The following is a 26,038-nucleotide window of genomic DNA, read 5'->3' as shown; positions in this document are numbered from 1 at the left end:
AAAAGCCCTCTCCTATCCTCTAGTCTGTGCCTCTAAAATGAGTCTTGCCGGTGTCCCCAGTAAGAGGTGGCAGCAGAGCTGGCCAGATGATCGCAGTGAGGGCCGAGGATGCTAAACTGAAGACTATAGAGGAAGATGCTCTTGGTGACCTTGGAGAAGATGCAGCTGGTGCCGCCAGGCTACCCACCTGCAGCTGGGAACATGGGAGGATGGAGGAGGACATCCGGTGCTTGCTTATTTGTCGCCACCTTATTCTTTTGAGGCAGGGCCTCTCACTGAGCAGAAGCTCCCAGCTCTGACTGCACTGGCTGGCTGGCTAGAGAGCTTCCAGGGTCTCCCCGTCTCCACCTTCCAGTGCACAGGTTATGGGTACCTGCAGCCAGGCCTGGATTTTTACATAGGTGCTGCAAATGTAAACTCAGGTCTTCCTGCTTGCACAGCACATATTCCTACCTACAGAGCGAGCCATTTCTCCATACATCCCTGTTCCTGTGTAACTTCAGGCCTCCCGTTGTATGGCGGCTGAGAAGGGACTTTCTTTTGTATTTTATCTTGTGAATAGAGTTTACTGTGTCTCTTTGGCAGAGTAGAGGACAGGGACAAGTGACAGCTGTGCGGAGATAAACAGAGGACCCGGGTATAGTGATTCATGCTGTAATCCTAGCATCTGGGAGACCGAGGCAAGGAGGCCTGGAGTGAGTTTGAGGTCAGCCTGAAATATAAGGCCACCCAGTGAATTCCAAGCCATTGAGGCCTATAGAGTGAGCATCTGTCTCAAAAACAAAATCAAAGAAAAACAACAATAAAAGATAAACAGATGATGAGTTCTTGAGCGAAAGTAAAAAGATTAATTATACCTTATGGCGTAGAAGTGTACCTGTCCTGTCAACTTTCCTGTGAATCCCTATTTATTTATTTATTTATTTATTTATTTATTTATTTATTTAGTTATTTCTCCATGTTAGAGATCAAGCCCAGGGTCTCGTTCATGCTCTCTTGTGAGTGAACTAAATCCTCAGTGATATATTGACAATGTCTGGAATGTCTGTGTGTGTATGAGTGTGTACAGCATGGGTGAGTGCGTGTGTGTGTGATGTGTGTGATGTGTGTGTTGGGGGTGGGAGGTGCATGTATTTTAAATCTTTTCCCTTTTCCTTCATACTCCTGATAGAATAGGTTTTAAGTTGCCTGTTGGGGATGGGGTAGGAACAGCTGGGTGTCAGCTGGGCTCCTGCATGGTGAGGTGACAATCTATTCATGTTGTGTCTTCAGAATCTAAGCTCTAGGAAGATAAATGGAAAATGCACATTGATTTACAATGTGAGGATTGCAGGTTTGCACAGCATGAGGAAGTAAGACAGTTGGGGAGCTGGAAGAATCGCCTATGATACTGATCATGGGACTTGAGGCCTCCGGTTTATTTCGGGCCTCCTAGTCAGGGGGGAGAGAGATAGTGCTGTAGAATCTAGGAGGAGCAATGGGGACCCTGGCAAGGTCATGTGTCACAGGCCTAGAAGGTATCGTGCTGTTCCTGACAAGACGGAATCTCAGCCATTTATAGTATGGTACATCTGATGAAGATAAATACTAGAAGAAGCTTAAATTTCATTATAGAGCCAGATTACCTGTTGGGGATTAGTACTGGAAAATGTCGGATCCCGAGCCAAGCTTCTCTGAGTTTATTCCTGTATGCAGCTTAGTTTTGAGTCACTTCCTTATCAGCTGGTGTGTACATGCTAGTGTGTGTGTGTGTGGGGGGGGGCTTGAGTACACTCTAATTTGTAATATAAATATGGTATGTGTACACGCACACATTCTCTGCAAGAAAATCATAGGTCCACAGGGAGGGGTGTGGCTGCCCTCTCTCTCCCCTTCTTCCTGTGCCCATAAAGCCACGTACGTGCCCCTGTGTTTATTTCCAGCCTTCCTTCCCTTGAATTTTCCTGTGGCTTTCACTTTTCTTGCTTTGGCTAATTAAGAACTATCTCATTGATATGAATTGAGACCTAGTAATAGAATAAATGTTAAAGACAGGGTAGGGATGAGTCCAGTAGGAGGGCTCTGACTTATGGAAAACCTTATTTATGTCCAAAATAATTTCAATAGAAAAATGAATCTAGGCGTTTGTGGGTCTATATAAGCTTAGATTCTAGTCTCTTTGATTTTAAAGAGCTTATTATATTATGTGTGTAAACATTTTGCCTGCCTGTTTGTATGTGCGCCACAGGCATGCCTGGTGTCCATGGAAGTCAGAAGTGGCACTGGGTCTCCTAGATACAGAGTTCCAGAAGGTTGTGAGCTGTCATCTGCGAGCTGGGACTCGGACCCAGGGCCTCTGCAGGAGCACCAGGCACTCTTCACTGCTGAGCGTCCCTGCCTCTTAAGTGAATTATAAAGCAAGCATTAGCAGTTCACTTCAGCCCACCACTAACTCTCTGTCTTTCTTCCCTTTCATCCCCTCTCCTTCCTTTCCCATCCTCAACTTGTTTGTTTACTAAAACCTCAGATGCTAGCACATACTTTTTCTTCTTCTAATTGTCCTGCCTCCAGATGACCTTACGATGTTGTCAGATGTAATGGCATCAGTTTTAGAACTCTCTAGAATGACAAACATATCAGGGGATATTTCCAATTTCTTCAAACGATAGATTCCCTTTTTAATGCTCTAAGACACTTGTCTTTCAGTGAGTCTATTCTTTTGAGTTTAAAAAAATGTTTACCATTTAAAACCAAAGGCCATTTTCTAGTAAGTGCAGCAAAAATATTTATCACTGTTGGAAATGTGGAATTTCGGAATGGTTTCTTGAGGGTGTTTTAGCATGTTCTGAAAAGATGAAAATGCTGAACTCTGTTGTGCTGATAGAATGCAGGGAGGACGAGAGTCTGGGAGTATCTCTCGCTGTCAGGTAAGAATTTAATATGAAGTATTCATGCTCACCTATTGTAGGTAAGGTATTTTCCCCTCTTAAATATTCCTTTACATGTCTGGTATCTTAAGCATTTCTGTATTATTTAAGGGTTATTGATAAGTGTAGCATCAGTAACATACCTCAGTTGTTAAGCGTGTAATTAAATTTATGTTGAATTTTCCTTTTTTCTTTTTTTTTTTTTTTAAAGAGGGCAACGGACAAAGGCTTGTTTTATCTTAATGACTGATCCACGTGAGGCCACAGCCAGGCCGCTATGTACAGACACAAGGCAAGCTTTATTTCTTGGTCTCTTCCTCCTTGGACAGCGCGTCTTGATGATCTCTTCCTTCTTGGCCTGGAGGCGCTCCTCCCGGCGCTTTCGTGCTTCTTTGGTCTTAGACCTGCAAGACTCAGCCTGGTCAGCGAGGAGCTTCTTGCAGGTCTTGTCTGCCTTTAGCTTGTGGATATGCTCCATGAGGATCCACTTGTTTTTGAACACATTCCCTTTGACCTTCAGGTACAGGCTGTGATACATATGGCGGTCAGTCATCTTGGATTCCTGGTATCTCCTGAGAAGCGGGTGCAGGATCCTCATCCTTCTCATCCAGGTCACCTTCTCAGGCATCCGAGCATTGGCAGTACCCTTCCTCTTCCCTATGCCCATATGCCTGCCCTTCCGTCGGGCCAGGGTGCTTTTCCGGCATCGAGCCCGGGAATGGACAGTCACAGGCTTGCGGATGATCAGCTTCCTGATCTGCTGTCAGGAGTTGGCATTGGAGATTTCATTGGTCTCATTGGGATCCAACCAGACCTCCCCCCCACCCCCCCCCCCCACCCCGCAGCGGAGGACACTAGAGGCAAGCCTCTTTTGTAGCCTGAGCATACTCATGGCTGCGGCCGCAGCAGCCTATGTCGAATTTTCTGTCTTTATATTTTTGTTTATGTGTGTTCCTATGGCTGAATGTGTGTGTTTCTATGTGCGTGCATTCTTGTGTGAGAATGGACGCTCGAAGTTGATGTCAGGTGTTGCTCTCATTTAGACCCGAGTTTATGTATCAGCTAGTTTACCTAGTCAGCGTGCTCTGGGGTCCTGTTGATGTTTCTGCAGGGCTGGGATTACAGATGGCTGCCTTACCTGCCTGGTGTTTACATGAGGATGGGGGTGTGTGGGAGGATCTAAACACTAGTCCTTTCATTGATATATCAAACTCTTTGATTAAAATGGTTAGGTGTTTCCCTCGTATACAAATCTTGGTAAGTAGTCCAGGGCCAATGTGGTTCTTCATAGTATCAGCAACCCAGATTATTTTTGTCTTTATGGTGGTGGTGCTATGTTTGTGTGTGTGTGTGTGTGTGTGTGTGTATGTGTGTGTATTATGAGATGCGTCAGTGTCCATGAGCAGAGTCCAGAGAACATCAGGTATCCTGCTTTGTGGCTCTCTATTCCCTGGAGACACAGGGTCTTGCTCTGAATTGGAGCTCACTGTTTCAGCTAGGTTATCAGGCCATCGAGCATCTGGACTTTTTCTTTCTCCATGCCCCGTGTGCTAGGATTTTTCTTTTACATGGTTGCTTGGAATTTGAACTCGGGTCCTCAGGCTTGTGTAGCAAGTACTGTTACCACCAAGCCACCCAACTGCAGACTCCTTCTAGGTATTGCTATATTCTGTGTAGACTGATATCATGGCCCCACACGGGGACCTCCATTCTGGCAGTGGAAAAAGGGAGGGACTAGGGACGAGATGTGAACAAGCTAGAGCTCCGATAGTTAAGCCGAACTACAAGGAAGGATGGGAAATAAGGTCCTTGTTCTGAGTCACATGGATCTTTCCTGAAATCAAGGGCTTTTATAGAACAGCTGTAGAAGTCTTTTTGGCAATAACAATCTGCAGTGGTAAATATACAACTAGAGTGGAATGATCTATTAATAAACAGTCCATCGGTAACATTTTAAAAACTTGAATTTCTTTCTATGTTTGTTATGGCTTTCAGTTCTCTTAACATTTAGTAAGCCCCATATATTAAGAACTGAAGTAAACATTACTTATTTTAAAATTTTGAAATACAGTTAGTCAAACTGTCACACATTCTAATTTGTCTCTTTATAAACCAACTGATTGGCTTGAGAAGTGCACAATATTGCAAAAGCCTGATTTATGAACTGATTATATCCATTGGCCCCAGGATATGGCAAGAAAGTACAGAGGAGTCACTTGGATGGGGAAGGACCTGGGCTGGGATCAATCAATGAAGTCTGTTATAAGAACATGTACACTGAGTGAAATGAAGGGGATGAGGAAAGAAACAAGGAGGATGGGGAGGACTGAGAGGACGGGGAGGACTGAGAAGACAGGGAGGACACAGAGGATAGGGAGGACTGAGAGGATGGGGAGGACTGAGAGGACAGGGAGGACACAGAGGGTGGGGAGGACTGAGAGGGTGGGGAGGACTGAGAGGATGGGGAGGACACAGGGTGGGGAGGACACAGAGGGTGGGGAGGACTGAGAGGATGGGGAGGACAAGGAAGATAGGGAAGATGGGGAGGATGAGAGGGTGAGGGTGGTTAGAAGCCATAGCTGTGCAAGCTTGTGAGCGCTAGGCACACTAGACCTGGCTCTATATTTTGTCTTTTTAAAAAAATACCAGTCTAAGAACATAGAACTAAGAAGGTCATGTAGGGCAACCATGTCAGGTGTCTAAGATGGAGACAGATGCTTCTGATTCTTAGTTCAGTGCCAGGAACCTCTCCCCCTTCCTTCATCCTGGTAAGAGCCCCTGCTTTACCTGTGCTGCCCACAATCCAAATCCATATGCATTTTTCATGATTTTCTTACTTTCTGGCTGCCTTAGAAAATGTATACTAAAAAAAAAGAAAGGAAAAAAAAATAAAGAAAGAGAGGCTGGCCAGAGCTGGAACACTTTGATGCTGCTGGCCCCAAGGTATAGGCATTGATCCCTCAGCCCCACCCCAGGTGGATCCCCTGCGGGGAGCCTTGGTGTCCAGGAGGGGCCCCTCTGGGGGTTTTGTGACTGAAAGCACACAGAGGAAGAGTGTCCAGGAGGGGCCCCTCTGGGGGTTTTGTGACTGAAAGCACACAGAGGAAGAGTGTCCAGGAGGGGCCCCTCTGGGGGTTTTGTGACTGAAAGCACACAGAGGAAGGCTGTTCTTCAGATGGATTTAAGGAGATGGTCCTCACCGTGCACTGAAAAACAATCAGTAGCAGGATGTCTGCTCTTGAGCTGGTAAATGTCGAGGAAACTCTCTGTATGTGTAGAGGGTGGTTAATGGGAGAAAGTGACACCATCACCTAATGGCACATCCTTGCCAAGATCTTGGTGTACAATTGTGGAACCTGGGCATAGGAGCAGGCACACTGATTCTATCTGTAATCTGCTTGAAGAAAAAGACTTACTAGAATTCCTCCCTGTGGGCCATTTAGTAAGTGACCGTGCTGGGATACCCAGGGAGGTGGAGTTTTGGATGTGGTAAGGTTGGAGGGCTGAAGAAAATCTATTTGACATGTGTGTATGCATGTGTGGAGGTGTGCATGTCACAGCATGGGTGTACATGTGCCATAGCCCATCAGAGTCCAACCTCAGGTGTCTGTCCTCATCTCCAGCCTTGTTTGACACAGAGCCTTGCTGTTGCTGCCAATGTTGGGCTTGCTGGCCTCTGCGTGGGCAATTATCCTGTCTTCTTTCTGTCTCCATGTGTAGGTGTGCTGGGATTACAGGTATTTGTGCTATTATTCTGTCATGGTTTCATGTGTGTTCTGGGAATCTGAAGTCAGGTCACCCGGCTTACACAACCTACTGAGCTATCTTCTTAGCACCTTATCTTGCTTTTCCTCTCACTGGGAACAAGGGTCCCATTTAGGCTAATTTGGGTGACCTTCAGACCCCAGGGATCTGACTATTTTTATGATCCTGGCATTATAAGTGTGTAGCAACATCCAGTTCTCTAGGCAAGCGGTGGGTCTTCTTGCTTGTACAGGCACGTTTCCCAACTGAGCCATTTCCCCATCTGAAAGCTGTCTGACTTCTCTCTCACCCGGATCACTCTCGTTCACGTTGTGGACTTTGCCTGGCTGGGCTCACCTTTTCTGACCACACCCAGAAGCCAGTGAGTTTCAGCATTATCCAGGATGAATCTGCTGGGGCAGGGTCAGGGGCAGGCAAGCCAGTGTGTCGGGAATTGCTGTAAATGTTTCCTTGTTGGTGTCTTAACCTCTTCTTATGGTTGAGGATTTTATGGGGGAAAGGAGCCTAGTTAGAAATACAGTAGAAAAGATAAAGTTTGCCCTTTGCTTTGTGACTTTGGTCAAATGACGCTTTGAACTCTTTGAGCCACTTTTTAGATAAGGTTATCCATCCCAGGAGGCATGTGCAGCCTTCCTATTTGTCATCTAGGCAATGCTTCTTTTAGGACGCACCAAGATGTGTGTGTGTGTGTTATCAACTAAGTGTGGAGCATGAAGTTCTGTGCCTCTTGCTTTGCTGATGAGAGCTCTGATCAGTACAAAGAAGAAGAAATGGAGCCATTGTTAAGTACCACCCCTGCAATCACTTCCCCTCAGACTGCTTCAGAGAGGCCCCACAGCAATCTATGTGACTAGCAGGAAATTTCATTTTACGACTCAGGAGAGGGAAGCTCCCAAAGGCAACCACGAACCTCGAAATACTCTGTTGTATAGAATATATGCTCCATCCAAAATGCATTTTTAAAAAGTTTGAAGAAGTCCATAGTGCTGGCTGTTTATCATCATCATTATTATTATCTAGTGTCTACAGAAGTAGTTTTTTCCTATAGGTGGTGACTTCTACACCTCACTAGGGCATCTTGTACTCCAGGTAAATCTCCCATGAACTTGGTATCAAACTTCATGGCCCCCTGACTGACTCCAAGTCCCCCGTCCGTTCTGTGACTCCACACAGCTTCTCAACTTCCATCCCTTCTGTTCACTAAGCAAAGAGAGAAAGCACAAGAAAGATGAAAATGTGCTCAGCCTAACCTGTGTGGGCACTAGTGACTCCCGATTATATTAGCTGTGATTTTTTTTCTCTCTCTCCAGCAAATAGTGCTCTGGGGTAGAAATTATTCACTCTCTAAAATTTAACTGAGCTCATTATATCCAAAGCAATGTGCACTGGCTTAGACCCCCAGATAGTGCGGTGATTCAGAAGTTTTTGCGTGTTGTTTGTAATGTTTATCAAGAGCAGGGAGGATTTTTGTGTGCGCTCAAGTCTGGGTCCCATGCTCAGGGCTCCTGTAAAGCCTTGCCATGCCCTTTGCTTCACATGTACCCACTCATGCATGTACTCATGTCATGTATTCACACCGTGTGCAGTCTTGTCCTGGTGGTGCTTAGAAGAATTAGAATCTGTTAGTCTAGTGTTCATATGATATGTAAAGACAGACATGAGTATATCCTAGGGCTTGTTAATTGGGGGGTGCTCTCCCCATGGCATGTGGTAACATTTGAGGGGCATTTGGTAGTTGTATGTGCTGTTACTTGTGTAAGTGGGTAGTCATCAAGAGCACTGCTAGATCCTAGTGCACAGAACTGGCATCCTCCCCCACAGTGTTATCCAACCCAGCCAGTGGTGCTAAGGTTGAGAAGCCTTGTTGCATGCCAAGGATGTGTTGCCCAAAGCTATAAGATCTTACTAGCACAGCGGGTGACAGTTGCTAAGTGATACCATGCTAGGTCCTGGTGGGTGCCTGGGTGCTCTGAGAGAGTGGAGGAGGGTGATGGAGGATGAGTGGGTGCCATCACAGATGTGGGAAGAGTTGAGGGGATGCTGGAGCAACCACGAGGCACCGCGTGACCAGCATGAGGCTGGGAGTTGGGAGCCAGTATAGAGGAACAGAATGGTGAGTGTGCCCTGCAGTGGAGCCGAAGGCTGTGCTTGGAAAAGTGGAGATGCTGAACTGTAAATAAAGAGGGTGCATGGTTGACTCTGGGGCAGAGGAAGGCCAGGGTGGGCAGTGTTTTAGGAAGAGTTGCCCTTGGTGGTAGCAGGATTGGTTGGAGAAAGGCTAGTCTGTAATACTGAGACTCCAGGCAGGTGAAAGGAACTTGTCATGGTGTCAACTTATGCCTGAAGGACAGAGACACTGCCAGTTACTAGCCTGTTCCTCAGTTTACCTGTATGTAGATTGGGGGCCAAGAGATGAAATGTTTGGCTTTTAAACCTAGCTGAAGTGATGACAAGGCCCAGGGAACAGAAGGTGACCTTTATGTAGTAGTATTGAGAGTGTACCATGTCCTCCCATGTCCCACAGGCAAGAGCTGTCCTCAATCTCTGAGTTACAAAGGAGGAATGGAAGCCTAAGGTCCCCTGAAGCAGCAGAGGCAGGCCTCACTCTGGGGACTTTGTCACCAGAGTACAAACTCCTAAGCTCAAAGCTCATGTGATAAATGTGAGGCCTTGTAGCCTGCCCAGGTGCTGACCTGGGGTGTGGCCAGAAAGAGTGACTCCAGCAGCATCCGAAAAAAGGCAGGCTTAGGATGTGGCTCCATGACTCCGTGGCTTCGTGGCTCTGGGCCCAGACTTAGAGTTTTGTGGCATCAGAGATCCTGTTCATTTCTGTGGCAACATTTTCAGTCTTTCCCCTTTGGAGTCCATCTTCCCTTCAGAGAGGAACTGGGTGCCAGCTCAGGGTTCCTTAAGACCAGCATTGATGCATTTCCCCCCTTAGTACATGTTTAATCATATTGCACTGTTGTCCACCCAGTGAATTGTGTGTGTACGTGTGCTCACACATGCATGTGTATATACATGTGAATGTATACATGTATGTGTATATGTATTATGTGCTCATACGTACACCTACATGAATACATACATGTAAGTACATATGTATATATGAATATATGTACATAAGGGTGTATATATCTTTATATGTACATATGTGGTTTTGTGTGCGTAGACACACATAGACACACACAGACACACACATGTATACACACACACACACACACACACACACACACACACACACACACCCGTGCCTTCTCTATTTACTGCTGGGAGTTCAGAAAGAGCACTTGCTTTTCTTTCTGCCTCCTGCAGCCAGGGGCTGTATATAATGTATTTAAATATATTCAATGAGATGCATGAAACAAACAAAAAAAAGCCCCTCCTGGAAGCTGGATTTACACCTGAGTACAGGTTCCCTGTTGGCATGTGTCACAGCTGTCTGGCAGCCTGGCTACTTTTATCAAGGGAGGAGAAAGCAGGTAAGGAGAGGAGGGAAGGGGGCACACAAGTGAGCAAGGATGTGGAAGCAGAGTGGGCTGGTGGGAGAATGGGTGGGAACATCAGCAAGCAGAGATCCGAGCCCTTCGCTCGCAGGCTCCACCGTGTGAATAAATACATGTCATGCAGAGCTAACCGAGTGTGCTGCTTCCTCAGCCGCCTCTGCTTCCCTTCTTCCTGTTACTGCCGGGCCGGCCATGCAGAATTAGGATGTGGGCTTCAGTAGTACAGAGCAGAAGGTGGACGATCACGTTTGAATATTGCTTTGACTCCGCAGGCAGAGTGCTTGCTAGAAAGCGTGAGGACCTGACTTTGGATCCCCAGCACCCAGCTAAACCACTGAATGTGACAGTCTATGTCTTTACCTCGGGCAGTGAGAGCCAGGGACAGTTGGATCCCAGGGCCTGCTAGCCAGCAGGTCTAGCGGAATTCTGGGGCTTCAGGTTCAGTGAGAAATACTCCTTAAAAAAATAATGTGAAGAGTGATTGAAGGAGACTCCTAACACACACACACACACACACACACACACACACACACACACACACAGAGGTTGGGGGAGGGGTTAAAGAACATTTTTTTCTTGCTCTCCTGCTGTATGGCAATGTTACAGTGATAATCTGAATTCTTAGGGCAGAGACTATAGTATAATGGGCTCTAGGATCATGGGCTTTATTCAAGGAGAGTTAACATTGCTTCTGAGGACATTCGGCTGGTAGGACATGGATGTATGTTAGAGATCTTACAGCTTCAATAGCCCCACAAGGCTTGTGCTTTCCTGTACTTGCTGAGGCATGTGTGTGTGTGTGTGTGTGTGTGTGTGTGTGTGTGTATGTGTCTAACAGTAACAGATGTGCTAGTTGCTTGTAGTGAGTGGCCTGCTCTAGGGGTGTGTGCACATACAAAGCTTCAAAATATCTGTCTGTCTGTCAGCATTAATCCTGCTTTGCAATTTTTAAGATCATGAATCTATAGTGTATAACACTAAGGCTTAGCAACTTCTCAGTGTTACCTGTACCATCATCCCTGTTACTTCTGTCTCTGACACTTCACTTCTTAGAGGAGACTTTTCCTACAGTCTATAGAGCAAGATCTCTATGTTCATTGCAAGCAATGCCCATCCCTTCCTGCTTGCTCAGCAGGGTTGTACAGCAGAGAATGACTAAGAGGAGAAGCAGATGGGCCAGTTGTAGTGTCTGGTTTATGAGAATTTAATTATGCCTCTCATGACAAAGCTAGATCTTGGCTGTGTGGCGTTATCGCCGCTTGCTCTTTATCAAGGCCAAGATGACATCTTCTATTATGCACAGAAGCAAAGAAACACAATGCAGGGCAAAGCAGGGCCAAGCAGGGCCAATCCCAAACAGAAAGTGACCTCAATCCTCCCCGCCCAGCTCTCTGTGTATGGCGTGTATTTGGAAACTTACTGTTCCCTCCCATAGGAAGGGCACTTCTGAACATATTATTTTGGCTAAGAGTCATAGATAAGAAGATATTAGAGTCAGTGAGTATTACCAGCTTTGCTGTATGCTGGGTGAGTAGAGATGGCAGCCACCTTAAGTTCCCAAGTCTTTGTTCATGTTTTACTTGTATGTCAGATGGATTATGACCATGCTGGTTGCTTCTGAGAGTGCCGTGGGTGGTGAGAAGGGATAATATAGGACTCAGATTCTCTGCAGACTTCACTCTGGAGGTGGAAGGAGCCAGGCCCTTTCTTGTATTCCTATCCAAAACTCAGAGAGGAGCTGGGATGGGGGAATCCACTCGACGTTGGGTTTCCTCTGTATTTGTAGCTCTTAGTACAGTACTCATTGGTCTCTAAATATCTATGAAACTGGAACATTTTCAAGTTACCTGAGCCAATCTGTACAGGAAATGATTTATTGGTCTGATTGTTGGAATACTGGGTACCCAGTTATAGACTGCAAGGGTAGGCCAGGGTGGATTTCTAATGGTTGTGAAAGCCTGGTCACTATTGCCTGAGCATGCCACGCTGGCCTCCAGTTTGGACATCCTTTAGAGCCCCATTTCGTCATGTTTCTGTGTTTGGGTGAGTTGTGTACAAGATGTGCTCCTCAACCTAATGAATTGGTAGAGGAACAAAGAGGCCAAAATAGCCTTTGATGGCGTGGCCCATATGTACGTAGGTTTCCTTTGTAAGGTCAGATGGTATTGTGTCCTCCATGGATCGCTGTGCTGAGAATCTGTATTTAGGAAAGGGCTAGCCTGAGGGATAGAGAGGTGGCCCAGCAATGAGCAAGTGATATTGTTTGTTTAGTGTGTGTATGTGTGTGGGGGGTATGCGAGCGCGCGCACAATTGCATGGCAGAGTACATTTGTAGGATAAAGAACAAGTTGGGTGAATTAGTTCATTTCTCTCCTTCCAACATATGGGCTGTGGGGATTGAACTTGGGCAATTAGGCACCATTACCCGCTTAGCCATCTAGCTGGCCCACCCCGTGTGTTTTCGGCAGTCCTGGGAATTGAACCTAGGGCCTCACGCCTGCTAGGCAAGTGCTGCACTGTCTACTCAGCTCTCTCGTTACCTTTTTGAGGCAGGGTCTTGCCATTTGCCCAGACTGGTCTATGAACTCATTCTGAAGTTCAGACATGCCTTGAACTTATAATCCTCCTGCCTCAGCAGGTAGGAATCAAAGTTTGTGCCTCCATGTTCAGCTCTTTGCCTCTTCTTTTGTTTCCATTAATGAGGCAGAGGAAAGCCGAATCTAAGATTGGTCTCAGTACCTCGTTCACAGTAAACCTAGGAAATCCTATTGTCCCCTTTCTAGGAATGGCAGAGAACAAGTAGATGGCATAGCCAGTTGATCCATGGCCAGCCACTACATACACATTTTAACACTTCAGTCAAGTGATACTCTGGAGAAAGGAAGTCTTTTCTGATTTATACAGAGGCCCAGAGCTCGTGGCTTTCTTGCCAGTTTCTATTTATAGGAAATTGTCCATCGTTATTCCTCACATGTGGCTTACCCTCCTCTGGAATCTTATTTTGATTCCCAACTCTTCATCTCTTAGGGATTGCCTGCTGCACCTTCTCTTTAAACCCACCTGTCTCTGGCTGTCTCTGGCAGTAGCTCATTTTGATCCCTCCTTCTTCCTGTGCAGGTAGATGTGCCTCCTAACCATATCCAACAATTATGACTTTGTCATCTGCCTTGGTCATTTCTTCCACTCAGCAAACCACTTAGACCAAATGGTTTTCATCATGGCTTTCTTTCAGGGAGCCTGAGAAAGGTGCTAGCTGGTCCTGAACTACACGTTTCTCTCACCAAACCTAGGATTTAATGGAGACATCATTGAGCAAGCATCTCACGGTAGATGCAGTTGTTCTATCCTGATCTAAATCTTCAGATAGTTGCCTGTTCTTATGAGGATATATTTCTTTGGTACCTCAGGTTATCCTTCCACAAGTTAACATCATTATTGACATCAGCCAAAGGTGAAGACAACCCAGGTTACCATGAATAGCTGAAAGTATAAATGGAGTTTGTGTGTGCATCCACTAGGATTATTCTACCTTAAGAAAGCAACTCTGACATCTGTTACAACATGTGTGAACCTTCAAAACTGTATGTTAAATGAAATAGGTCAGGCACAATAAGACAGATAGTACATGATTCTACTTGCGTGAGGTGCTTAGAATAGAAAAATTCTATGAAAGAGGCACAATAGTTTCCAGGGGCTGGGGATGGGGGAAATGGAGAAGTATTATTTAACTGGGAAGATCACAAAGTTTTGGAGATGGGTGGTAGGGATGGTTATATAACAACAGGTACTTTAGACCACTGAACTGTAGACTCACAAATGATTAAAACAGTTGATTTTGTATTTACATCCATTTATACACATATAGAAGAACTTTGCACAAATACATTTTGTATAATCCCAACCAAAACTCCAAATGCTCTCCCCAAACCCTTAACTTAAATTCCTCATCCTGAGTCAATTGAGGAGCTAACACAACAGTGATCAGCTAGGCCCTGTCTTTTGAACGCCACCACCTGCTAATAATGGCAACAAATTAGGAATCCACCGCTGGATTGATTCACAGATATGGCCAGAGTTCTCAGAATCCTGTCACTTTCTAAAAGTCCCAGCTGGCAACCAAACCTTTGACACATGAGCCCCCAGGGACATTCTAGATTCAATCTGTAGCAACGTAGAAATTAGCCCTTGGGTGAAAAACCACCAGATACCAGTATGTGACTGAACCAGTGTCCTTAGGGCCATACCAGGTTGCTCTGAGTCATCACCCTCCTTTTAGATGTGAATTCGCTTGTCAACAGATGGAGAAGTGGCATTCCTTTCTTCTGGAACTTTGAGAATGTGACTTTTAAATGACCAGTGCCTAAAACAGTCCCCAGCAGTATTCCACTGTTGCATACATTTTAGTTTTATTCTCAGGGAACTCAAGACTTTTTCTGTAGTTCCAAAGAGCCATGCGCTTCTGCTAAGTTCCATGTAAGCCTGGGTTTCCACAAGGCTCCCTGGTGAGGGGTAGACTTCCTGTTTGGGGACCAGAACTGTATGGTGATGGTTATGCTTTGCTGTTGTAAAGATAAAGAGGAAGTGCCTGTGAGTTTTAAAATGGAAATCATGTGGGTAAATAAATCCTGAATGTCGCCAAACGGTAACATTCAGCATTCTGGCCTTGTACCCCTCAGCTCAGGGTACCCATCGCTCAGTTTAAGATGATTTGGGAAGTTTGTGGGCTTTTGGAAGCTATTTCCAAAATGGTTTGAATGCTATGGTTAATGGTTAATCATTTTCTTCATTGACAAATATGACTGAGGATTGAAAATATTTTCACAACCACAGTGAATCAGTCAGTGCTCCTTCATTGTAACGGAATTCCTGAGGTAATCAACTTGTTAAGAGCAAAGGTTTGGTCTGCTCACAGCTTTGTAGGGCTCTGTTGCCTGAGATCCATGGGCCTTGCTGCTGTGGGTCTGAGATAAGGCGCCATACCCTGGAAGGTAGACAGCAGAGCATACCCAAGCAGCTCATGACCAGGAAACAAAGGAGAAGAGAAGAGACAAGGAGCCATGGTCCCATTATTTCCTTTGAGGACATGCAGCATATGACTGAAGGGATCCTCCCTAAGCCAGTTCCTGGAAAGCCAATCCCACCCTGGGAACCAGTCTTTATTTAATCTGTGGGTCTTGGGTTCAAGATGCAACCTACAGCATATATGTACACATTGAGGAAGCAGGATCAGAGCACTTTCTACAGGGTCTTATGGCTCTGCTGACAGTGTAGGCTCCCCTGTACGTCAGTCCTCCTTAATAGTCATGTATGACATGAGACCTTAATTCAAGTCACTCCTAAGTGAGCCAGAGGAGTGACACTTTCAAGACACAGTGGGACATCTATGGAGAGACGCTCTGCACTCATTCTGTTGGAAAGATGGAGCAGCTGAATGTAAATGGATATGACCAGCCGGTCCTCACAGGCATCGGAAGCCTCATTTCAGCAGAGTGCATGATTTCTCTTTCTTTAAATGTGCCTCTGGGATAGGACATGGAACTGACAAGGGAAAGGATTTGTCGCCTGTAGGACTGGAGTCTGAGCCTGTGCCTTTCAGTTCTCCTGTCCCAGGTGCAGTGTGTGGAAGCTGAACACGTGGGTGATCTGCATAGCTCGAACTATGCTGGGCATGTTCCTTGACTGGCGTGTTCAGTGTGGTATTGGAGGCTTAGAATCTTGATAATGGTTGGAGCATCTCCAATGGGCTCTCACTCAATCACTGAGTCAGCTCTGTTTTCTGTTTCCTTGTAAGGCTGGAGGCTAGGGATGTTCAATGAAGCCTGCAGATTAGAATCACTTGAGGGAAACTTGTAAAAAATCCACACATCTAGGCTCTGCTTGGTGCAGTTGTATCAGAAGCACTGGCTATTTGGTATGCTGTTTAAATGAACTCTTTGGAAGATTTAAAAATGCCACAATATAGGAGACTTAAAGGCCATGCAGAAGGACCTATACCCCTAGGTGGACAGAGACTTTAAAAAAACCAGAACAAAACCCAATACTCTATGAAAGTCTGAAGTCACCTATGGAGCCAGGGGCATTTGGGTCTGAGGAGGAGAAGATGCCCGGCGGATTTGTGTGCTGACTCTGAACTTGGCATTTTTACACACTACATGAATTTACATGGCTTCACTCATGTGCCACTCATGGATTCACTTTGTCCATCTTTGGAAGGGTTTTATGATTCTTGCTCAGAATCCTAAAAGGAGAAAGAACTTATAAAATCACACACATTTGCAAAAGGACACAGGAAGGACATTAAGCAAGAAGAACCTCTGATATGACCCAGTATAAGTACCTGCAACAAAAAGCCAGATACAGTGTCCCCCAGTTCAAGGATAAGCCCTTGGTGCACAAGTACAAATGTCAACCTGTGCCCATTCATCGGGGGTATTTCTGGAAGAAACACAGCTGATGGGCTGGGCTGTCTTCTTGAGCCCATTGAGAGAAATCAAGGCACAAGAAGACACTGCCCTGACCTGCCTCTGGTTTCAGCCTCTATGGAGTAATCTACCTTGAAAATGCTTGGTTTGTTTGTTTGTATCCAGGAGGAATCTCATAGCCCATTGCTGGGATGACCACCAAACCTAATGTCACTGCTTTATGGACAAGGTGATCTAGAACTCAGACTCCTTGTTTATGACTGTGGCCCTGCTCTTTTGTGGTTCTGCTCTGTGTGTCCCCCCGCCCCCTGCAGTCTAGTGGTGGGTGTGACCCTGGGAACAGACCATCTGTGTGTTTTGTTCAACTGAGCGACAAGGTTGTGTGTGCAAAGCTCACTGGAGCTCAGATGGACGTTTGCTTATTTCCCAGGGAAAAACCCCTCCTCCTGGCAGGTGAGGCAGCAGCTTCCAGGAGCACAGAGGGACAAACAAGCTGCATACAGGACTAATATTGACAGTTCCCTTGATTGAGGCACCAGTGACACACGTGGGGCTTAAGTCTGTCTCACACGCTTTCTCTTCTTGGAAAGAACTCACCCCAGTGGACACTGGGAGGCTGGATGTTGGCCTGTCATGGATGTGTAAATTTGCCCACTTCAGCCACAGAAAAGAAAATCCTAATGGGACTTGTCTTTTTCACATTCTCTGAAGGAAATCTTCCTAGACTATACAGCTTTCTAACTTTTTTTGGGGGGGAGGGTGATTTAGTTGGCTATGTATGTATGTATGTACATATGTATGTATGTATGTGTGTGTATGTATGTGTAAGTATGTATATATGTATCTGTATACATGTATGTATACACGTATGCACATATATATACATGTATCTAATGTCTATACATGTATGTATGTGTGTATGAGTGAATGTGCTATTGGGGTGGAACCCCAGACTTTGTATATGCTAGAATGCTTTACCAATGAGCCATAATCCTTGCCTGGCCCTTTATCTTTCTATCTTGTGACCAACCAGAGGACTTCCTAAAGCTTCTCTCTATTTGGATGGCCAGGTGTGATGGCACACATCTGTAACCTAGAAATTTGGGAGGCAAGAGCCAGAGGACCACTGAAAGTTTGAGGGTCATTATTGTCTACATAGCAAGTTCTAGCTTAGGCAGGGCTACCCAGTAAGACTCTGCCCCAGCCTTCAGCACCACACAGAAATGTGTCAGAGCATTTGGTAGAATCCTGAGACATTGGTGAGGCCACAGCTACCCTAGCTCAGGGAGTCCTGGGGAAGGCATCGTTTTGGGCTTTTGAGCTGGGAGTGTATTAGTCATGTGGGTGTTTGCAGAATGGACAATGTTATGCACACGCGTGGGCTTTCCTGCTTTCAGGATTACAGCTCTAGCTGATCATGCCATGTGGTGTTGGCAGGCGCCCACAGTGAGCTTATTGTGAAAAATTAGTTTCCTGGATTTCTTCAGAAAAAACTTCCTAATTGACCTGGAGTTCTGAGTACTCGAAAAGCTGAGGCAGGAGGATCACAAGTTCAAAAGATGCCTGTGCTGTCTTAAGTGGAAAGAGGGAGGGGTTAGAGCTCAGTGGAAGACACCATTGCCCAGCAATGTGGAACACCTTGGGTTCCATCCCTGGTCACCATTAACAACAAAGCTTGCATTATCCTAATATAGAATGAGAATGGGAAATGCTCCCACGATGGGAGTGGTTCAGCTTCACACCTTGTCTTCTGGATTCACACCAAACATCAAATGAAATGGTGGACTGTGCTGGCACAGATGAGATTGGAAACAACACTTTCTGCAGACACACTTGTCACCGTATATTCCTCAAGGGACTGGGATTTCCCCAACTTATTATGCTGGAGCAATGGTATGGATTTCAAAGTGCTTCCTGACTGGTCAACCTCTTGGCAGTGTGCAGGTTTCATTACTGTTAGTCCTCTCACTAATTAGTTATGCTTGCTTTCACAGTGAAACCAGAGAAGGTAAAAAATGGAGAGTGATTAGCATAGGGTAACCCTGTATGCATATATATGACTTATATTTCTTACACTAATTAGTGGTAGGCATAGTTAGTAACAATTTAGGGCTCCCTTGGACCGCACTCTGGAGTATTGTATCAAGTAAAAAAAAAAAATTATTAGGTTGCACAAAGCACCATGCGGCTATAATTATAAGCAGTATGTCTGTGTCGACTCAGTACTACTTAAGAGTTTGCATTACCTAATTCAGTCCTCACAAGCTCATTGGTGGAAGAGTCACACTCTTTCTACAGTAGCTAAAGTTACCTGCTTCAAGTCACATCAACCCGCGGAGCTGAACAGAGAGCTCCGTTGTTTCAGTGCGTGCCTTGCATGCAGGGACCAGAGTTTAACCTCCATGTAAGAGAGAGCTGAGTGAGTGGTACACATTTGTCACTGCAGTGTTCCAGAGGGCGGTACGCAGGGATGCCTCAGGCTTGCTTGCCAGCCAACCCAACCTACATGGAGAGTTCCAGACCAGGAATAGACCCCATCTCAAAGAAAATGGAAAATGACATTACTAGGGAGTGACAACTAAGGCTGTCCCTTGACATGTGTGCACATATGTGAATGTGCAACGCACAGGTGTGTACATACATGCACATACTTTTTAAAAAGTCTATAAGTCAGACAAGATTTTAACTCCTATGTCTGCCTTACCTCTGAGGCTTTGTAATTCTTCCTTAGCCCAAAGGGTATAGTCATGGCCGTACATTTATCTGTGCACATTTATAGTCTCTCTCCAAAAGCTGTGTTTAAGAGTCTATGCAGTAAAACAAAAAACCAACCAACCAACCACAAAAACCAGTTTTGGCACACATTTTTATGAATTTTGTCAAATGCACAGGACTCTAGTCAAGATATATGACTCTTGTATACCTGCCCCACGTTGTCTTTTGTGACTACATTGTAGTTAAGTCTTTCCTCTATCCTAACCTTGACCAAGTTCATCTTTGGTGTACTCATGTCTGTATTATATTTCCATACATATGCATTGTATTTCCATACTTTCTGAGTCTGGTTTCTGTCTATTAATGTAATACATGTGATATTCGTTTATGTTGGTGACTATACAATACTCTGCTCCTTCTTATTGCTCAGTAGAACACTGTTGCACCATAGCCAAGGACTTGCTTAACCTTTTGTTGGTTGAAGGCTTATATATTATTTCCATTAGGGACTGTTATGAATATAGCCGCTAGCGTATTCATATTATCTGTGTGAACATGAGTTTTCATCTGTCTTGAGTAAATGGCTATGAGTTGAATTTGCTGGATCATATGTACTTATGCTTAACTGTATTCGAAGCTGTTGAGTTCTACCGTTTATGCTGCCTCCAGTAGTTTTGGGTGGCTCTTGGTTTTGCTTAAGTCATACTAAGAGCCCTGCAGATGTCGCTGGCTGGCTTTAGTTTTCAACTTCCTAGTAACACACCAGGTATATTTAATGGGCTTATTAGCCAACTGTATAAATTTGATGAAATATTTGTTTAAATATCTTACCAAATTTTTAAAAACAGTTGTGTTGGCCAGTGGATTTTTGAGCATTCTTTATTTTATCTTTGAATATATGTCTTAGAGTTGTCAGCTTTGGGGGTTGGAGAGATTGCTGAGTGGTAATGAATGTATACTGCTCTTGCAGAGGACCCAAGTGGGTTCCCAGCACTGGTACAGGGCAGCACACAACTGCTTGTGACTCCAGCTCAGTCAGGGATCTGACTCCTTTGGCCTCCTTGGGCAACTGCACTCACCAACATACACATACAAACATATAATTAAATGAAAGATAAGAGGCCATCACTTGAGAGGGAGGGAGGGGAGGGGATGGGGGAGGAGTTGGAGGGAGGAAGGGGAGCAGGGAGGGCATGATAGAACGATGTTTTAAGTAAAATATAACATGAAAATAAAAATAAGGCTAGGCATGGTGACACACATCTTAAATCCCTTTGCTTGGGAGGCAGAAGCAAGTAGATCTCTGTGAATTTGAGATTCCAGGTCAGCCTGGTCACTCTGTAGTGAGCCTGTGTGTGTACAGAATACATAAATATTAGGTCCAAGGGCCTCATTTGCTGCTCTTTCTGTTGTTGTCGCTGCTGCTCTTTATGCTCTTATTACTTAGAAGTTCCCAACCTTCAGCTGCTTGTTCCCGTGTGCAGCAGTGTAACTGGACTTTCAGCAATTGCATTTGAACTTGTATTCTATCTATGCCCTTGCTAGTTCTGGATGCTTTTAAAAATATGTCATTTCTCTAGGTTGTTTTTAAAATGTAATTTATTATGTCACTTTTGCAGAAAAAAACTGTTTTTCCCCCTCCTTTACAGTCTAATCGCTATGTTGTTTATATTTTATAATTGTTTCTTGTCTGTATCACACTCACTGGGATTTTTGGTGTTGTATTAAACAGAAGGAAGGAGGGCTGAGCTATTAGACATCTTTGCCTTGGTTTGACCTTAAGGGCATATATACGTTTATGCAGCCACCCCTGAGCATAAGGTTAGCTATGTGGATTTTTTTTTTCCTTTTTATACATGGCCTTTATTAGGTTAAAAGAATTTACTTTCTGTCTCTATTTTGTTAAGGTTTTTAATCAAGAGCAGCTATTATATTTTGTTGAGTGACTTTCATGCCTCTATCAAGATGATGGTGATGATATGGTTTTTCCTCCTTAGCACATTGAATTTGATGATTTTTCTTGAGTTTTGAATTGGGTTCACATTCCTGGGACAAATGATATAAATATTATGATGTATTATCACAGATTTTAGATTGGAGTGACTAATCTGGTGAGGATTTTTATATTTTTGTTTGGGATGATAGTACTATATTTTTCTAGATAGGTACTATTATTGCCACTTTATATACGATGATATCTCTGTTGTGAAATTATTGTCTAGAGTACATTTTAGTTAGTGGAGGAAGCTCATACCTACAGCTCCAATTTGATGATGACGATGATGAAGATAATGACAGTAATGCTGAATTTTTCGCTATCACTTAACTAGCTAGTGCTAACTAGGAAGTTGCTCTTGTGGGAAGTGTACTTGTTACCGTCAGAAAAGAGTGAGCCTGGTGCAGTTACTATTCTAAGAATGAAATTCAGTCCATATGTAGAAGACCTGAGAAAAATAATATCACTTGCCAAAGAGGTGGCAGTAGTCTTCTATGGAACACTCAAGTGATGTATGTACTCGGGGTCCCTTGCTATTCATTTGGGAGTTGTGGCACATCTGGAGCCAACCAGTGAATTTTGGAGTAATAAAATCCTAGGGGCAAAAACCTGGAAGAAACTCTCTGGGTCCAAGTCCTCCTCCTGGTTTAGAATCTCACATGGTCATGTAGGAAGGCATCTCATCAAAGCCGTATGCTCTTTCTATTGGCAGAACGGGGGTGCCAGCACCCTATTACCATTTCCCTTCATAACTTCAGACCACACATGTGATATGATTAACTTTGGTGACTGGTTCTGGGAGTTCTTGCAGATACCAAACTCTGAACACTAAGGTTCTGTCCATGAGATGCATGCAGCCCACCTCATCTTTTTGAATACTTAAGGTCATCTCTGGATTAATTATCTAATTTGTGTAAGTAGTTGTCATAATGTATTATTTAGAGAAAATCGACAAGGAAAAATTCACACATGTTTGAGACTGGCTTGTTAGACAAAATTATGGTGGCAGTGTATAATCTCAATACTCCACTCGGGTGAAGCCGGGGGAGTTAGGAGTTCAAGGGCAACTTCCAGTATGAACCAGAACAGAACAGAACAAAAAGGGACAGATAAAAGGCCTCTCAGCTCCCCCAGACAACAATAAAAACAACCTTTCCAGGCTAACATGAGCTGAATCCATGGATCCCAAGCTACAGACACAGAAGGCTGGGTGTGGATTAGAAGCCTAGTGAGGTGACAGCCAGGCCCTGCCCAGCAGCCTGCCCTGAGTACATTCATTTCCTGACTACTTTGTATTAAAATGAGGCAATTGCTGCCAGAGACTTATGGAAATGACCAGCATCAGAGGATTCCCAACGCCTCGATCTTCCTCATCTGATTTGCTTAAGCATACTGTCTGGGGACAGAGTCCAATTATTTAGAACTAAGTCCCTAATAAGCAACATGATGATTACAGTGTTTGCCATCAAGAACCACCATGGAGCAGAGGAGACTCCAGGGAACCATCAACACAGAGCTAAAGCAAAACCCTCCTGTTTCCCAGAGAAGAGCAACAGACTCCTTCCAGGAATAGAACATGTCTTCCGCATTCAAATACAAAGTACCAAATGGAGACTGACTGTAACGGAGGAAGACCTAGCATAGCAGACTCTGCCTTGCCTTTGCCTTTCATTGCTTCAGTGCAATAATAGTTTCTCAGTGTTCTCTTTGGATGGGTCCCAGATTTGCCTTTGTAAGCTTTCCTTGTGGGATAGTTGATGTTGCAGATAGCTATTAAATACTGAGGCTGGGGGATTATTAATCTAGGGAAAGGAGGTTTTCTGTCCCCAGTCACAAAGAGTTATGATCTCTGAATCAGAGAGTTCTCTTCAGTTAATTCTTAGCAGTTCCATAGCCCTCTCGTCTCAGTTAGGATTATTACAGACATGACATGGTGGAGAAGCTCAGCTGGCTTGGCCCGTCACTTCTACCCGAAAGTTTTCTCTGTTGGAGATACTAAACTTGTCAATCATTGCGTTGTGTGTATGTGGTGTGAGCATTTGTGTGTGTGTGCACATCTGTATATGTATGTGTGTGTGCACATCTGTATGCATGTGTGTTGCATGTACTTGGCTTGTATGTGTGATCTGAGGATACACTTAAGTGTCTGTCTTCTACCTTTTGCTTGAGATAAGGTCTCTGACTGGCCCAGAACTTAGTCCCCTCCCCCCTTCAGACCAGGAACTCTATTCTCTTCTTTCATCATTGTTAATGATAAAATTAGCTATTAAGTGGTGTTCCTTTCTTAACACTGGCCAACAAGGTCTCCACGAATCAGGTTAAGGAAATATTGAAGCCAGGGGTTACTAAACCTGCCTTGCCAATATCGAGAGACCGCTAGCAATGTCCTGATATTCTTGGTTGTTTGCTGTGTCAGTATGAACAAGACCCTCATTTCCATGGCCAAAGTTTACTCTAGAAGATTCCAGCTCCTAAAAGACGACCACTTGATGGATCACTTTTAGATACACAAAATTTGTTTCCTTTCCTAGGTGACCTTTATGATATTTGTGAATATTTTTGTTAGCAATCCCATGGCCTTGTTACTGATCCTAGGGAAGACTGACTGAAAACTTTTCCTCTTCTCATTTGAACCTTTAAAGAACCCCAGGGAGGTGATGTTAGTTATCCCCATTTTAAAGATTGGAGCCCAACCCCAAAGAGGTTAAGCGGCTTTCCTCGGACACTGGCTTGGGCTTGTTAACAATGCTGGGATGGTACACAGAAACCAGGACTGTCTCAAGGGTACTGAGACCTTGGGTGTCTTTTTCAGAAAACATTACATTCATTCTTCGGCAATGCCATATTATCATAGATAATACATTTTTACCATATTTACTCCCATTACCATCTCTCATCTCTCTTCCACTCCCACTGAACCCCTTCTTCTTCACAGCAAGTTGATCCACTGAGCTTCATTATGGCGGCTTGCAGTGTTACCCCACCGAAGAATCCCCTGCCTCAGCTAGGCTCTTTCTTATGTGTACCCCAACTCTTCGAATTTCACGGGCACCATTTATTGTCTGTTACACTCTGGGTTCATTTCTTTTAAATCATAAAATATTTCAAATTTGCCTAGGTACAGATGAATAAGTGAACAGACTACCATGCACCCATCACCAAGAAGGAGCAAATGTTCACTGAGATTTTGTTACATTTGGTTCAAATTTAGTGAAAAAAAAAAAAGTCTGCACCTTGTCACAGAGCACTGTGTCTCCCCACCGTCCCATCCCTGACCTTGTCACAGAGCACTGTGTCTCCCCACCGTCCCGTCCCTGACCTCGTCACAGAGCACTGTGTCTCCCCACCGTCCCGTCCCTGACCTCGTCACAGAGCACTGTGTCTCCCCACCGTCCCGTCCCTGACCTCGTCACAGAGCACTGTGTCTCCCCACCGTCCCGTCCCTGGCCTTGTCACAGAGCACTGTGTCTCCCCACTGTCCCGTCCCTGACCTCGTCACAGAGCACTGTGTCTCCCCACCGTCCCATCCCTGACCTCGTCACAGAGCACTGTGTCTCCCCACCGTCCCATCCCTGACCTCGTCACAGAGCACTGTGTCTCCCCACTGTCCCATCCCTGACCTCGTCACAGAGCACTGTGTCTCCCCACTGTCCCATCCCTGACCTCGTCACAGAGCACTGTGTCTCCCCACCGTCCCGTCCCTGGCCTCTTCGCTCCCCTTGAGCAAGCTTTCCTTGAAGCTGATGTGTCTTTGTTTTTTCGCTATGTGTGTGTGTGTGTATGTGTGTGTGTGTGTGTGTGTGTGTGTGTGTGTGTATGTGTTATGCACAAAATTGTGCAGGGTTTCATAGGTGAATGCTTGTGTTTTTCATATTGAATCAGTCATGTAATTAAACTTGGATAAAGCTTTCTCATTTTCATGGTTTTTAAGATTTCTTTGTGCTAATACAAGTAGGTCTCATCATTTAATTAATCATCATTAATATTCTACGAATGAGCTATTTGTGAGCAAAGCACGTCTTCTTTTTCTTCTATGAGCTGTTTACACCCCCTCTGTACTGGGGTATTTGCATACCTCTTGATGACTACATACAGCTGTAGCATTTTGTAGTGGTTACTATCTGTCATGAAGTAGACCAGCTCTAGAATTACATAAGAGACAAACATCTGATTATGTCTAAGAGGGAGTCTCTAGATTTGGTTACCTGAAATGGAAAAACCCACCCAAAAAGTGGGTAATACCATTGCATGGGCAGGAACGTCCCTCACTGATAAGATTTCATATCTACACACGAACCCCTACAGCATTATGGTGTTTTTGTTTGTTTTTTTGTTTTTTTGTTTTTTGTTTTTTCTGAGTCAGGGTTTCTCTGTGTAACCCTGGCTGTCCTGAAACTCACTCACTCTGTAGAACAGGCTGGCCTCGAACTCTGAAATCCGCCTGCCTCTGCCTCCCAAGTGCTGGGAATAAAGGTGTGCGCCACCACACCCGGCTCCCTACAGTATTAAGATCCTTGGCATGGCCAGGTCGACACCCATTCAGTCAGAACTTAACCCAGCCACTACACTTATGCCTTTGTCCTCGGATCACAAGTGTGTGCCGTATGGCCAGCTAAAGCAAGTTTTTAAAAATGACTTTTCATTACCTGTAGTACTTCAATAATCATATATATGTATGTGTATGTACACACACACACACACACACACACACACACACACACACACAGA

General features: G+C 44.7%; 1 protein-coding gene and 1 pseudogene across 7 annotated transcripts in view; one reads left to right on the top strand and one right to left on the bottom strand.

Moving 5' to 3' along the window:
- Camk1d (calcium/calmodulin-dependent protein kinase ID) overlaps positions 1 to 26,038 on the top strand; it is a 421,404-nt gene that overhangs the window by 107,492 nt on the left and 287,874 nt on the right. The window contains exon 1 of one of the 7 annotated variants that reach the window (XM_011238973.3): positions 6,067 to 6,152. The exons of the other annotated variants lie outside the window; for them this stretch is intronic. Within the exon in view, the coding sequence (XP_011237275.1) occupies positions 6,082 to 6,152 (71 nt within the window). The 5' untranslated portion in view covers positions 6,067 to 6,081. Of the gene's footprint in view, positions 1 to 6,066; positions 6,153 to 26,038 lie in introns of those variants that run through there. 7 annotated transcript variants of the gene reach the window in all.
- On the bottom strand, positions 3,115 to 3,816 carry Gm13216 (predicted gene 13216; annotated as a pseudogene).

This window comes from Mus musculus, chromosome 2 (genome assembly GCF_000001635.26).
Source record: "Mus musculus strain C57BL/6J chromosome 2, GRCm38.p6 C57BL/6J".
Classification (NCBI taxonomy): Eukaryota; Metazoa; Chordata; class Mammalia; order Rodentia; family Muridae; genus Mus; species Mus musculus.
Note: the sequence above shows the minus strand (reverse complement) of the source record. Positions and strands in the feature narration are given on the sequence as shown.